The sequence below is a fragment of the Barbatula barbatula genome (genome assembly GCF_947034865.1).
Source record: "Barbatula barbatula genome assembly, chromosome: 24".
In the NCBI taxonomy this organism is placed as follows: Eukaryota; Metazoa; Chordata; class Actinopteri; order Cypriniformes; family Nemacheilidae; genus Barbatula; species Barbatula barbatula.
In genome coordinates, this window is record NC_136787.1 from 15,072,256 (window position 1) to 15,088,845 (window position 16,590).

Below are 16,590 nucleotides of genomic sequence, written 5' to 3' on the forward strand. Positions count from 1 at the left end.
TTATTTAATAAATACTTCATGTTTTTATAATAGTAATAATTTTTCTAATCTTATTTTTATAATATATTTGATTGACAGGGTCCCTTATCAACCCCGAAGTGAATCAAATACGGTGACGAAATATACCAAAATGCAATTAACAAGAAAACTTAAAATTGATAAAGGTTAACATAAAAAAAGCCTTAGAAGTAATCAGAAGGGGAGAATAATAACAATAATTCGTTATATTGCGTTTATCTGCATTAGGCCCACAATAAGTGTACATAGATGTTAAATTAATATCAATGAAACCTAAGATCTTTCAAAAGAGGCATTTAAATTATAAACCTAAAAGACAAGACAAAATTAATGTTCCCAATTTATTAAAAGTGATTTGGTACGGTTTTGTTTTTAGATCATTTGTATTTCTACATCGGTTTAACAATTTAGGGTATTCAACACTATCATATTATTTATTGTAATCTAGTGAATTATGAAAGAGTGAAAGAAATAAGATCACACATCAATTTAGGAAAAATATTTTATTAATTAATTCCCTTAAATAAAATGTGCACATCACAGCAAACAATATTCTTTTACACTATGGAAAGCTAAAAAAGAACTGAATACACCGTTTGAAATGTCACTCACACAAGCAACTAAAAAAAAAATCTTTTAAAATGGCAAAACGATACACGCAATGAATAAAGAATGATCAACACATGTGCACTAACATAAACAAGCCAACATTTCAATGAATGGCTTGTATTTGTAACACAGTCAAGCATGACATTTCTCGTCTATGCAGGGACCGAATAAAGTAATTTGGGCAGTGCACGGCATTTTATTTTTCTCCTGTATCTGAATTGAACCGAGCAAACCATTACAAAATAAAACAACTGCACAAAGGAAGAAAACACATTTCAAGGACATATTGCTTCATCCATTATTACATACAGCTGGCACGATAAGAGGAAAACTGTACCTCGCAGGCCATATCCAGATTGACAGAATACATTACATGATTTCACTCATTAAAAATAACATATTTAAAAAACTGTGTCTTAGAAACCCCAGAGGGGTCAGGTAAACTAGTATCTCTTACAAAGAGAACTGATCATTCAAATATAAATAACTGATCTCTTAAAAGTAATGCAACTTTTTTTAAACTAAGATTTTAGATATTACGACACTGGGCCATGTATACGGCAGGAAATGGGCAGAAAGGGTTGATTCTCCGAATAACCACCAGATGGCAATAGAGTCTGATCTGAAAGTAATATTTCCCCAATTCTTTTGTCAGATTGTGTGCATACCCCAAACACAGCAAAACCATTGTATACACACCATATAGGAAAAACAAGCCACTTTAAAATAAGAAATGCATTAAGTTAGGAATGGGGATACTGACAAAACTGGTACACCATACACAATACATTAGTGAGCACATTTGGTTTAAAATATTTGTAAAGCAAACAACTGTTCAACCAAAATAAATACTAAAATAGTTACTTTAAAGTAACAATCGCTTTGGTTAAGTTTTCTTTTTTCAGCTCGTTGAAGATATTGGTTCAATATTAATACAAACACTAATTTAAGCCAAGTTTAGGCTTAAAGGGCTATTTACTCATGTATCCACCATGTCATTCCAAACCTCTGTGCCTTTCCTTCTTCCATAGAAAGTGCGTGTGCGTAGAATCCAGTATAACATCTCCTTCCGTGTTTCACTGAAGGGAGTCATGCGAGTTTGGAATGACATGACAAACATCATTTTTGGGTAATCCATTTCTTTATCGTCAGTTCAAGCGATGAGCAGAAACGTTCCAAATGAAAATGTTCTACCAAAACGAAAGCATTCATGCATAAAATGAATGTTTGATGGGGCGAAAGCCCCTGTAAAATGTTAACACTTCACCAAAGCTAAACACTAGCACCATGTTGATAAGCTTTCAGAGTGAAAATAAACGTAAACAAACAAGATTCACGTAAGACCTCAGTATGACAGTGAACTATATCTTGTAGTAATGGTACAACCCTGTCTGCTCAGTCATTACTAAGTTCCACTGCAATGAGCAGAGGAAGGATAAAACTGTTAACTAAGCAACAGTTACCACAGCAACACCACAGCCAATCAGCAAGCCCAAATGTGCGATAGGAATATTGTCAGACTGAACCCAGTCGATAAACCACCCCAAATGATCAAATGTAAATTAAACAAGACACAAAAAAGAACCAGAACAAAAAGAAAAGGGAAACAAAAATAGGCTATAAGAACAAAACTGAAATAAGAAATAGAAACACTTTGGACACGTCAAAACACTGCATCAATTTTCAACTTCCAAAGTCCATAACACCTTTCTATTTCAAGTTCTGCATAAAACTCCTTGAGCATGACCTCAAATTCTCGTGAGCACACTTTAGAAAAAGTGCGTTTCCCATTAGTTCAGGAGTGATCTCCAAAGGGAGTTCTCGTGGAGCTGGAGTCTCCGTTGTCCTCAAAAGCTCTCATTCCACGGGGCTGTTTGTAGCTTTGACCCCCGCTCTCCCGATCTGAAGCCACGGCAGCTTGGCACAGTTTTTGAATAGTTGCTCAATGGCTATGTGTCGCACGTGCAGCTCTGATGAAAGAGAGTCCTTCTCCTGAACAGCTACAGAGAGCTCTTCAAACACATCTGACAGTAACAAAGAGAGAGAAAGGATTTTACAAGATGCATAAAATACAGTTATATGATACATTTGAATTATTAATCCAATTTTTAAGCTACAATCTGCAACTTTTGACTCTTTATCGCTGTCTCTGTTTGAAACTTGAATTTGCAAGTTACTTTACATGGATTTAACTCAAATTACATTATATTAAATGATGATTATTATTGTGAATCTGAGAAAGATACGGAGACAGATTTTTGCTGTTGTTTATGTTTATTCCTAACCAAAAAAATATGGACTGTGGATAAATAATAAAAAATAGTTATCCACAATATTTCACACAAAGCCAATTCCGGTATTGGAAGTATTGACTTCTATTTAGATTATTTAGTGTACAGTTCCTTTAAACAGGTTAAAGGTTTATTGTTGACAACTCACTTTGTATCTGAAGACGCAGCTGCTCGTTCAACTGTCGAAGCTCGTCCACATTCATCCTCACCACTGAAAGTGAAAGACAATCAATGACCTTTAGATAGCAGGGATAAAAATCACCTTTTTCAACAAAGCTATCTCCTGGCGGATCTAAAAACTAGATGACTTCACAAGAGTCCTTGAGACGCATTTAATTCGGCTCGGGCAGCTTTGAAAGGCATGTGGCGCGACCCTGATATTGAATCTGTTCATAAAAGAACGCAATTCTTTGGAAAAGAAAATTGAGGTGTAGAGTGTGACCTTAGCCGTTTATTGGTGTTTTGTGTACTAGACTGATGGGAAAGATAGTGAGATATAAAGCATCCTAATAAAAGATAAAAGCCCTAATGCTGAAGATATCGATCACACCTGATTTAATTTTCCCATCTCTCTCCCTTACTTTATCCGAGATATTACCATGGGAATTAAACTGAGCCTAGGGCTATAGTTCGATGATATCAGCTTACACACACACACGTGTACATAAATATTTATATAAATACAGGAGAGGAAAAATAATAATAGAGAAAGTCTCCTTAACTCACACTCTTCTCGACCATGTCCCATGCGTCTCCTCTGTCTGGCAGTATCCTGCGTTTTCTTCTGTTCCCGTCTCTCTCCGGCCCACAGTCCCTGATGCAGTAGGCCGAGACCAAGCTCCTCAGCAGAGTGGCAGTCTAGCATGGTTTTACCATATTCTGACTCGGCCATTGATGCTGCCTCAGCCCATCGTGGAGAGTAGCGGGGCACCTGGGCATCAGATTGGGGCAAAAGCTTTCTTCCACCTTGTTGGGTGTGGCACATAATCTGTTTGGGCCCCCAGCGCCCAGGTGTCTCTGCCGATATGGAGTCTCTGTTTTGTGCGTACTGTATAATGCGGTCGATTCGCTGACTCAAGGCCCGTTTCACGCCATCGTATGCACTGTGGGAGGCCTTGGCGTGGGAGAGTTTCTGGTTGGCGATGAGATGGTACTTCTCGAAGCAGTCCCTGTGCCCACGTAGAGATTTGGAGTGCAACAGGGTGACACTGGATACACCTGGTATGAACAGATACAAAGACAGGATTAGATTTCTGATTAGAAGACTGAATCTTTTAGGATTGTGGCAGCAGTGAAATTAGATTTTCTGAAATATCTGTTTATGTGCATTTATGCGAGGACAAATGGAATTGTAAAGTTAAAAATATATGCCGATTTTAGGAAGTGTCCTAAAAATATTTGAAGCTGTAGCTACTGTCTTTAAAACAGTAAAACAGATCAAATCTTGGAGAGAAATGAATAATAAAAACCATGTCACTCCATCACAGAGTGCCTGACATAATCCCAACTTCCTATTTTCAATACGTCCTTTCATAACAGAGCAAAAACAACACTGCTTTTAACTCAAAGTAGGCCGAGAACAAACCAAACACAAAAGGAATACAACACTAGCGCTGCCAGATGCCTCGTGCATTTCGTGTGAGGATGTGCCATTACTGTATGAGCTCAGTTTTGTTGAAACACGTCGTGAGAGTTATAATCATACCAAACAGCAGCCTGCATTTAAGCCTTTGCGGTTGCGACATGCACATGCTTATATAAGACCTCACATACGTGTGTGATCATAAATCGTTGAGCTAGTCACCCCTGAAAGACAGGCCATTTCATTTACTTTCGAGGTTAGTGTGCACGGAATAACTTGTCGCCACAAACGTGGTTTATTTCCTGTAATGTCTGTAACAATGTGTAACATTAAGCAGAAGCCCTTAGGGGTTTGGTTGAGCTTGACTTTAAGTAGAACAGCTTCAAGCTGTGGGGGAGAAGACAGTGTGGCCAAAGCCAAAATCGTTCTGCGCCTACGATAAACCAATTTCCTGCACTTCACAGTGAAGTCTGAATAACAGGAAAGAACACTTAGACATTATTATAAATAGGGGAACTGAAGGTTAAATTGCGCACACACACACACACAGGACTCGGTCTGAAGAAGAATAGGAGTACAAAGCGTCCAAATCGCTTTAAACTTTTTTTAAACCCAGTGTCTCCCAGGAACCCTACAAGACCCAGAAATCAAACCTGAGACGTGAGAATATGTGACTGATAGAGTTGAGGCGAGATTTACGTTTTCATATTCCGTATTCATTAAATGGATTGATTTGTGTTTTTTTATTCTCTAGCAATGAAAAGCCTGTCACTACACCTCGGCCTCTTACAGTGTAGACCGTTTCATTGATTGTAAACCAGAACGACTTTGTTTTGACACACCGAATTCGACGTACAGGTCTGTTGTAGACATGGTGTCACATTAAGTTTCACAAACAAAGTATGAGACCGTTGCACTTTCTTCGCAGCATGTCATCAACTTTGCTCTAAAGTTTCATAATGGTTTATGACAAGCATAAAAAAAGACATGATTATAATAAAGGCAACACAATATAAATAACGCAATAAAATTAATTTCAAACAAATACTGCCGTGCACTTCAGAGACAACACTCTGGCAAAGACTAAACTCACTGTGTCAGTTCACAAACAACCGATTTCTGTATTATTTCCCTCCAGTGCTTATGTTAGAAATTAGACCGGGAATGACTGTTCTGTGATCTGTTCTGCTCAATGGTGCTTGTGTGTACTCTGCCCTGACCAACAGTCTGGTCAAGAATGACAACAAAAACAGATATTGAGGAGAAGAAGAGATCTTGTAAGCCTTCGAACTGTTTAGAAAACAATGCCATAGATAAGCCAATCTGCAGCGGGTGATGGAGGTCGCTGTCATGGAAACGGTAATCTTGTCAAGTATAATCTATGTCAAGTATTTGACATCAAGTGCAGCGTATTTTTGCTGTACAGAACGGCACATTTTAAAGTTATAGAACACGTTTCATGCTCGAAATGAACATGAACTGACACACAGCTAATAATTGAGGTAGAGAAATACAAAGTGATTTATGACCCCAGGACTGTTTTTATAAAGAAATGAATGCTAAAGAAAAGGCATGGGAGGCAGTTTCATTGGCCACTGGAATGGATAGTAAGTTATTTTGAAACTCTTTTAATGGGCTAGGCTAATATAACTTCACGTAACCTGAAGCTGTTTTGAAGTACCATCCTAACATTAAAACTACACATAAAATATAATTTAAATTACAGTATTTAAATACAGTATTTTCAACTATTGTGTTTAGTCCTGAAAAGGTTTGTAATTTTATTTCTGTGTTTTCCTACACTAATTCAAATACACCATGGATTTTTACGGTGGATTCTCATATATATATATATCAACCACTGGCAATAAACATAAAACAGATAATCTCAATGATGAAAATAGCTTTTTAAAAACTTACGTTTTAATTAATCCTATATATATCAGGCGCTACAAATGTAGTATGTGACATGTGGAAGCACAATGGCGCATGACGGATCTGTACTGCATACGTGTTGCTCAAAGCACCCCATACTCACAGCACGCAGTGACCTATGTGTGAATCAGGAGTTAGTCTCACGGGGGTCAGTTGACACACATGAGGGCTACTTCTTCCTTGTGTGTCCATAGATTAAATTAGAACACTGAAACCTTGACTTTAACAACTCATGGCTACAGTCGGAGCCCAGTCCAACAGCTGCAGTCATTGAAATGGTGGCTTGGTCGATTTGGTCAGTGCACTGGTTTAAATGCAGTGACCTTGCACATACACAACGAAATATAACTGTCAAAAAAAAGCACAGTTGGTCTTTAAAAAAACATAGATTTGACCAGAGTAAAATCCATGGCATGGTAGATAAAGATTAAACATGCTTGAATACAAGTAATAACAAATAGGATTTTTTTTTAAGTTAAGTAAAAAAACAAGATAGAAAATCTTAAAGGTTAAATTAGCAACAAAGGTGTAAACGGTCTGTACGCTAAATGCCTGGAGCTGAATGAACTGAAAAACCTTTGTGAACAAAAAGAGCAAGCACTTTGTTATAACTTAGATTTTTACTGAAAGATTTCACAGACTGTGTCAAGCAGCTCAGAAAGTCTCATTAAAAATGTTTTGCAGTGGATGTTTTCTTTCACCTTGAGACTCTTGCTTTGATATCTTTAAAAGCACACTGATACGTACACTATGTGTTTCTTAAAGAAAAAGAATACAAATGTTGGGTCCACATTGATGAATTCCTGTTAAGACCGAAGTGCAAACATCAACAAACACCACACATGAAGAGTTTGAAAAGTTTCCCAAGTGCAAGATCCTATAAACTAACTACAAATATGATCTCTAAGCTGCAGTGAGAATATATGAAGGTAATACACCATAACTGTCATCCAACATTATATATCGAGAAATGTTTTCAAGGATGGAAATATTGCTGAAAGCTGCTGATGACTCTGGAGCTTGGAAAAGCATTACTGAAATGGAAACTCACAGCCTGCTAGCCGCAAGCAAGCGGGCCAGGTCAGCAAATTTGCATTTATCCACCATGCAAACCACACTCACAACTTATCTTCTCGCTTCCGTTTAGGGGTCAAGAGTTCACTCAAAATTACATCTATAAGAGAGACAGACAAAAGCATCTCAGTCTTTCATGTACATAAAAGCATGTGCCAAACAACACACACAGAAGTTCAGTGTTGTATTCATGCTTTAGAGAATCAGGAATATTCTGTCATCCCTGCCTGCCCTCGGCTGACGCAAGCATGCACATGCACAGACTCCACCGGTCTTGCGTAAGAGGATAAGAGACTGTGTCTGTCATGGAGAGATTGTTAGTACTGGGATATCTGTTCTCAGAGCAGCGATAATACAGCTAGAATCCAGGTCTTTCCCATGCAAGAGCCAATAGAAAACATGTACTCTTGCAGGAGTGAGTGAGAGCTATATTAAAGAAATTAAAAAGTGAGCTTGAAATTTTGTGCCTAAACAAGCATCACAATTACTTTAGCTTACGCTTGGAGCTTTAATGGGACTTTAAGGGGATTGTTCACTCCAAAACCTCAATTTGTATATGACTTTCTGCTATCAAACAGAGAAGATGTTTTGAGAAATGTCTGGTTTTGTGTCCATACAATGGAAGTCAATGGGGCAATGTTGTTTGGTTACCGGTTCAAGTTTAATATCTGCTAATTTCTGAAATGTACAAAATAAGCATGCATATGCATGACACCATAACAATGAAATGTATTCATTTAAATGAAATTAGATATTTTGCTTTAGGGTGAAGAAAAATGTAGCCTAACCCTAAAACTACAAAACACAATAAACAGCCTTAACCAACACTATTATTTAAAGGTCCAAAAAATGGTGGCACCAAATTCATCTATTTTTAAATAACAAACGACTCTCAAACGTCACTGAAACATTCTTCAACAAGTGTAAACAAACCCAAAACATACATTCTTGCACTCTATTTTTACCCTGTTTAATAGCAAATAGCGTAGGCTGAAATGTCTTTAGATGCAAGAAAAAACGTTTAACTCTGAAAGTGACTTCCTGTTTGAATGTTCTCGACATACATGTACAGATATAAAAGCATGTTTCTCTCTGTTTTTGTCTGTATCGCTCTCTCTGTTTCAGGAGTGCTTTTAGGAACCAGAAAAGCAGAACCGCCCGTCATGGCACACAGCATGCAGTAAAAATAGCAACATCAAGCACCTCTTCTGCTACCTATAATAAGATCCAAAACATCCGGGTCAACAAAAACAGCCCGACATGTAACTGCTTTGCAGTACACATAAAAACAGAGGCTGGCAAACAAAATTAGTCTAAAACAAAAGAAACGGTTGAGAAACGAACAAACTGTCAACCAAGCCGGATGTTGTTTTAAGGGTAATGCAGGTGCACGGGTGTTTGTTCAGGTCTGAACATGCACATTCAGCTTGTGTTTGTGCACCCACAGCATGCATCATTCGATTCTACTGTAAGAGGGTAAATAATACTGTGTGCCAGTCAGACAAGATGACCTGTAAGTGTGTGCCGAGAGGTAAGGTCACATGCCAATTGGTGCTCTAGGCAGGTCTCTACACAGCTACCCACAGCTCACGGCCATGCGCTGCCAGATCTTTTCTCTCTTGTCTTAAATATTCAAGAGCTGTAACAGTCTGTTCCTGGCATGAATATTCAGCGTGTCTAATTCATGAGCTCGGTGCTGTGAGCTGTCCCGGCCTTGCGCTGAAGTCACAGATGCTGTGCTTTGCTCAACGTCCAGACGTTTCGTAAACCGAGATTATGCGTGTCACAGATAAGAAGATAAATCACAGAACGGTAACAAAAAGGAATATTTAGTTGAATGGGCATGACCGTCTGAATTCCTCTGAAAACGTGACGTGAAAATTCTTGTGAATTTAGGGACCAGGTAGGATTTATTTATAAACAACTCAAATAAACACAGAATCAATAAGAGAAGGGAAAAGAAACAAGCTGAATAAATTTGAGGTTAATTTCACTTCAGGTTTTTGACAGCTGGTGTGGTGGACTCAAGAGACATCGCTTGTACGCCACACTCTTGCCCTTTTCACAAAGAGATCCTGGAAAAAATTGTATTTATATTTTTTATTGGTAAATGCAGAACAAGAAAGAGGAATGATGCAAGGTAGGCTATAGCCCAACGAGATTAAGCGAAATATAAGATACATATAAAATGTCATATGACAACAAATAAAAGCGAATTGTTCAGGCTTGTTCGGTGCAATGTTACACAGCCTTAATGAAAAAATATAACGGAATTCTGCCAAGTACAAATGAGCCAGTGTTTTAAATCCAATACAAAAGGCATGTTATAATCATTTTTCAGTAATATGATTTACAAAAATGTGAGTTTAAAAATAAGTTTACCGTTTTATTAAAGTTTGAGCTTTCAAAAAACATGTTGTAACCATTTCCAAATAAGCTCACGCAGATCGAATGAAAAACCTGTTAATAAAGCATATTGCACATAATGCTATAAAAAGCATGTTTATATTGTTAACAATGGTTTTGTTGAGAAAAACAAGCACATAAATGTAAGAGTGAAAGTTTGGAATTAACCTGTTACCAGTGTCTGCACAGAAACTTGTGGGTTTCACTTCTGCGCAGCATGAGAAAGGCAGCTGTGTTTTAAAGGTTGGTAAGCGATCAAGTTTATTGAAGCGCTGCGTACTTTCGTGTTAATAGTTTTTGATAAAAGTAATTTCAAGTTTAAACTGCGTTTAGAGGCAGAAAACGCTATTCTCGCATTTGACCACAAATCTGGTGATTAGGACTCTTGCATTCATCCATGTATTATCTAAAACAAATAGTAATTTTTTATTTTCAATTTATTAACAAACAAATATTACTCACTTAACTATATTTGTTTTTCACAGCCAAATTATTTACGATTTATTATAGATGCGTGTCATCACTACACGGCTTTTACGGCATTGTTTCTGCCTTTTGATCACACAGGGCGCTCTCCGGGACTGATCATGTTAATGTTACTAGGTCCCCTTTTCCGGAATCACTTTTCGGATCAATCAGGGATGCGTTTGCGTTCACATAAAAGGAACTCTGACAATTTTTGGGGCAGTTTTCTGGGATCACCGGTCTGTATGGATGGGGTATCTGTTGCACAAACATCTTTTCAATACAACTCACACGCGCGCACACACCTTATGTTACAAATTCACTTGATGCATTGTTTCCCGTGTAACAGAATCCACCAGTCACGCTTTGACAATCCGACCTAGATTGGCCATTGATCCAGCAATCCCATAACTGATGTGCAGGCCTTTATTTTACAGGACAGGACACAAAAACACAAATTAAAAGCACAACAGACAAGAATGCCAATTTTATCTTTTAGAGGTGAAATGTGTAATTCTGTTTGACCAGTGCAGACGGAGAGAGCGACTGAAATCTTTGGAAAACTGTACTATCGCAATTCTGCTGAAATCATTTTCCTATAAAACTCCTTGAACTCATACCAGTCATACAGTTCGTTCAACCTTAAAATCGTGTTCCCTGAGTGACCTCAAGCAAACGACTCCAAAGATAGCTATTTGATTCCAAAGAAAATTCTTCATACCAAACATGACTGCATCCTGCAATAACAAAACATAAAACTATTCGTAACGCTCTCTCGAAGTGCTCTTTAGGGGCTGTTCAGCGCAAAGATGACAGCTGCACAGAATGAAAACTCCTGCACTGATGCGGCTGCTCCAGCCTTAATAGCCAAAGACGCCAAAGAGGCACTTCAAACACTTCGGTTAAATTTTCAAACAACACATAAAGTGAAGGAACGAAGACCCATTTGTCAAAAAATAAGGGGAAAATGGATGGACGGAGTGGGAAGGCTTTACCCATTTAAATGTCATACAGGTTTTAAGACATTATATGCTTATTATCACAACATACATGATTTTTCTTACCCTCTATGCTCAGCTCAAAGCAAACATGGCAGAAGGAAAGTGTTCCTGTGTCCGTCTCTAGCTTACAGATGCTGCAGATGTTGTCATCGTTCAGGTCTATGTTTACAAAGTGTTCCTCTTCTTCCATGCTGCTTCTGCCAACCAAACAGAATTTTACAAATAGTTCAACTTCACCCTAAAATTATTTTAGAAAACTCGGGTCACAAAACAATAAAAAAGGAAATAATAAATTATCCATAAACAATCGCTTATAATCTTGAGAATGACAAATACTGCTGTCGCTATTGAATTAAAGGTCCAATGTGTAAGTTTTTTGGACAATCTTTTGACAGAAATGCATAACTGTAATATAATATACATAACTATGTCTTTAGCGGTGTATAAAGATTTAACATAATGAAGCGTTATGTTTTTTTGGGGCGTTTTGTTGTTTGAAACTTCACCACTAGATGCCGCTGCATTTAATCCAATGGACCTTTAAGATAATAATTATATTTTTCAACAACACTGAATTTTTTTTGGTTTGGTCTAATGAATAGTCTAAACCTAAATATAACACAAGCAAGAAAGTAGAGAATTTTGTCGGCAAAACAATGCAACAGCGAGAAAAAAAACACATGCACTAACAAAATCTGATTAACAAGACAGATGAACAAACATTGAGAAGACAGCAGGAGTTGCTTTATTGCCGTGTTTCTTATAGGTCGTGGTCAGTTATAGGTCAGTTTTACAGAAGAGTGCCTGTTAGATTCCTGTGAGGCCAAAAGACTGAAGTGCCTTGTTTACACAACTAAATTACCATTAGTCAAGCCTTACATAAAGCCACCCTCCAGAATGTCACAAGTTGTTGAGCGGGCAAATTGTTACGATCTAGAAAACATCGCCAGCTCTTTCAATCACAGCACTATTGCTATTGCACAATACAAATGTCATAACCAATACAGTTCTGCAGATTTGTGGAGAACAACATAAAATAACAACTAACGTTAATTCACTTGCATCAACAGGTCCGGACAAGTTTAAGTAAAACTGGAGATTCCCCAATAAGATTTTTCACAGATAAAACAAAGAACTGCTGACAGGCGTGGGTGCATGTTTGACTCCATTTAGTATGAAAGTGTCTCACTGCAATACCTTTAGGTAATATCACATACACAGGCAGCACATCACGTTTTGGTCCTATGTGCATTAGGAGTCAACTCAACATGCTGTCTATTTAGGAAGCACTCTAGGGTTTGAGAGACAGTCCATGTGTTTATTTCGTCTTAGGTTAACGACTATTCTTGGAAAAATTAACCATGTTGATATTATAGTAAAGGTATAAGATTACTATTGGATTTACCTCAAATATCACGATTATAATAAGACTACTAAAGTGTCGCAATGGTGCATTTGTGAACACTAAACTTTACCTAAAAATGTAATAGTTACTGTAGTAAAACCACGCTCAATTTCGATAGAGTAGTTTAACAAGCCAAAGCTTAATGTAAAGATTTGACACGAAGATTTCAACAAAATCCACCACCAGGCCTTTCACCTCAGTTTAACGATCTAATACGTTGTCGATGATCTTAACCAGTCAGATTGAAGCGATAAGAAGTTAGCGTAACGTTAACAGCAACGAAGCTTAAATAAAACATTTCAAGTTACATTTATTCAGGACAAACAAAATGTTACACGACATAGTTTAAAAAGCATTTTAAGAGATATTTCGTGATTAGAACCATCAACAACAGAACGAAGCCCAGACCCGTTATCTACATTACCCGTGTAACGTTACGTTTCTGTCCTCACAATAACAAAATGCGCTGGAAATACCACAATCTGGTGAAAAGGACGATGCCAGCAGACGTTATGAGCGTATATTACCTGAAGCGTTACGTTGTCAAACGAAATTTCGAGACAATCCGGAAAAAAGACACAGAGATTGTCTGACCTTAGAGCTAACCACGCTGTTAGAACGGCGGGTGTATTGTTATTGAAGGAGACGGCAAGCAGTTAGCTACTACAAGTACAGGAACAGCAACGACAAAGATCGCGCCCACAGAAGAGACACGATCCACTCGAGCTGGCCGTACCGCCAAGTCACGTGCTGAGTAGTTGCGACTCCGATTGGTTGCGGGATTGCGCTCTCGTGCTACGTTCGGAACGTAACACAGAAATCAAAATGTCTTTGCCATTTGTTTTATTAATGCTTGTTAAGACTCTGAAAAATGTGTCACATTACGACGTGCCTTCATAAGGAAAACTTAAAAGTTATATCACTAATCCTTTAGATGTCTGATCGCATACGTTTGTTACTAGTTTGTCGTGCGTCAATGCAGAGAGGACGAGCTAGTCATTACAGAGCGTACACTACTAATTTTACACTGTGAACATTAACGGTAATTATAAATATTTAAAAAAAACGAATAAATGCTCCTTATTTAAAATACTGACGCGACATACACACAACGACAATTAACCATGTCATAAATTAATCTGAGAAAGTTTTAGCATGCGTACTGCGTAATTATTCAAGCGGTGTCCCACATTTTCCCTATTCATTATATTGCAAATGCACCTACTGTGTAAACACGTTTTCTTTTATTTATTATTTCCATTAGCAGTTAGCGGGTACTGACATCAGCACATTATATCGTATTGATCTTTTGCTCAAGTGGGGAATCCCATAACGGAATTTCTCTCTACGTCACGACACGAGACAGCAAACCAAATCAATTTACTGTTGCTTTCGATTCTCCGTTCCTCTATCCTCTGCATCGGTTTTTATTACCATCCTACCTATAGGCTGTAATGTTAATACTTACTATTATAATGTGTGTCTTTTAAATGCCTTATTAAAACACCCATCCTCTCTGCTTTCATTACTGCCTACATTAGGCTTGTTTGAGATGCGCCTCGCCTGAAATGTAGGTGAGAGTAGGCGGCTGCAGTAAGGGGAGGAGTCAAAAAAGACCTTTGAAGTCGGACACTTCGTGAATCTCGCTGTTTTGTCGCTTGCAAACGTGAACAATGGAGGAGATCACGTTCGCGTTTTTTATCGCAGACATCGTGGATGTAATCGAAATACCACTGTTTTTACATGAAGATGGTTACAATAATAATAACTGAATGTACTGTCAAATGATGTACAAATAAACAGTTTACACAAAAACATGTAAGACATTTTCAAGGATTGTATAAACAATTGGTAAATGAAGTAAATAGCAAGTTGCTTTTGAGAGACAGAGTTCATAACAAATGTTTGTCATATTTAATAACAAGCAGGTTTCTGCCACCATTTCACGTCAATAGTATTTTCAAGTCAAAGCTGTATTGTAGCAAATATTCTTCAGAATTTCTTCCCTTGTTTTAAGACCCAGACACTTCTCAGATGAAACCACACAAAGATGAGGCATAATGACTAAACAGTCCATTTAGATATGTATGCGTGCATGTATATTTTTAATGGATTGGTTTATTAATTAACACAAACATAGAATAAAGAGAAAATTACAACAAGGAAGAATTCTAATGAAGAGAAATTTAAAATAAACGCACGTCCTAATTCTTAACTTCACTAGGCGTGTTTTGTTTTTGTTTAGTTTGCATGTAAATATAAATTAACAGATGCGTAATCTAATTCTTAGAATGAAGAGAAAATGTATCAGTTGACATTCTCAGCCAATGAGCTTGAAGCTGTGTCGTCAGTCAGTCGTTTCCCATGAATAGGGCAGTCGGAGGAGAGCAACTGCGCTCGACTGCTCAATCCGACACAGCCGCCTCGCCGTCGCGAGAGTTTTTTGGCACACGTCAGCATGACATCAGAGCAAGGCGGACGTAACTCGGACACTTTTCTAACCGGCATGCAGCTCGCGGTGATCACCGGTGATCGGTTCTGCGCAGATTTTGCTCATCTCAAACAAGCCTAACGACATGAAAAGAAATGGCTTGCTCTCATCGTGTGCCAGTTTGCTTGATGGCACTAAGGGGCCCTCATTTGGCACTCAGTGTCTCTGTGGTCCTCCTAGCCAGTGGTATGGATGCCAGAATCCCCTCTCGTATTCACATTCTCTGTCCATGTGCATAACTGTCTTTGATGGAGTCCTTCTGGCAAATAATCTCAGAATGATGCCATTATTAGGAAGGCATTTAGACGAAAGGACCGCTGTGTCGTGAGCAGTATTACAGAAGGTTTTGTAAAAACCCAACCCTCGACTAATCTCCAACTTCTTTGCATTGATAAGAACGTGTCAATGGATAGGAAGTAAAGATGAAGCCAACATGCAAAGCTGGGCAATAATAGCAATACTTCATGCATTAATAGGTTTTGGGCGCCACCGCCTGGTCGTATTAGATATTGCAGACATTAACACACGCAATATTCACTTTCCCCGGTTGATGTGTCGCAGATTTAATGCTTAAATGCTTTACTTCATGTACAACTATACTCATAAACATTTTTTTAATATGGAAACTCACTTTTAACTTCTTTTTCGCACGGTAAGATTATTAACCGGATCACAAGTGCCGTCCTCGTGCTTGCCTCGCCAATGCATGTTTAACAAAGGAGCAGGAACCCTTCACATATTTCTTCTTCTGTCTTTTTAACGTGCAATATATAACCTTTATTATAATATTTTTTAAACTCTTGCTAGCAAAGATCTTTACATTTTTGGGAGGAAAAAGGTCTTTAAAAATGATTTAAAATCCAGGGTATTTTGATGAACATTTTCTTTAATGCTTGAAATTTTATCCGAGCAGTTTGTTCTTCCATTACTCATTAATTCATTACTTCTGTATAACAGTGTAGGACTATTTCAGTGATCTGTAAAAGGTAAGTCAAAATTCAATGATGAAATATATATTTAATGCAACATATAACTATTAATGAATAACACAATTACCTGTTTATTTCCACAAGTTTAACCTAAAATCAATCAATTAGTCAATCAATTAAACATTTAAAAAATAATTTATTTGTCAACTACCTGAAACAATAATATCTTGTGACACATTTTTTCATTATTGTCTTTGGATTAGTTTATGCCAAATGCACAATTGCAAATGCAAGATGTTGTTGCTAATGTTCAACCATAACACCTTAACAGCAAACTCTAAAGTAAGCAAATACATTTACAAAATTAAATATAGACTTTTAAAT

At 37.6% G+C, this 16,590-nt stretch overlaps 1 protein-coding gene across 2 annotated transcripts; it reads right to left on the reverse strand.

Moving 5' to 3' along the window:
* Window positions 1-508: 508 nt before the first annotated feature.
* cUnh21orf91 (chromosome Un C21orf91 homolog) lies at window positions 509-13,533 on the reverse strand. 2 transcript variants are annotated; one of them, XM_079449160.1, is made up of 5 exons: window positions 13,314-13,533; window positions 11,445-11,578; window positions 3,645-4,136; window positions 3,067-3,129; window positions 509-2,651 (listed from the first exon to the last, which is right to left on the reverse strand). In XM_079449160.1, exons 2-5 carry the CDS (start codon window positions 11,569-11,571, stop codon window positions 2,485-2,487), a joined length of 849 nt encoding a protein of 282 aa, XP_079305286.1. In that variant the 5' UTR covers window positions 11,572-11,578; window positions 13,314-13,533; the 3' UTR covers window positions 509-2,484. The 2 variants fall into 2 exon arrangements, with proteins under 2 accessions (XP_079305286.1, XP_079305287.1); XM_079449161.1 differs by having other exon boundaries at window positions 11,445-11,575; window positions 13,314-13,398.
* Window positions 13,534-16,590: the final 3,057 nt, after the last annotated feature.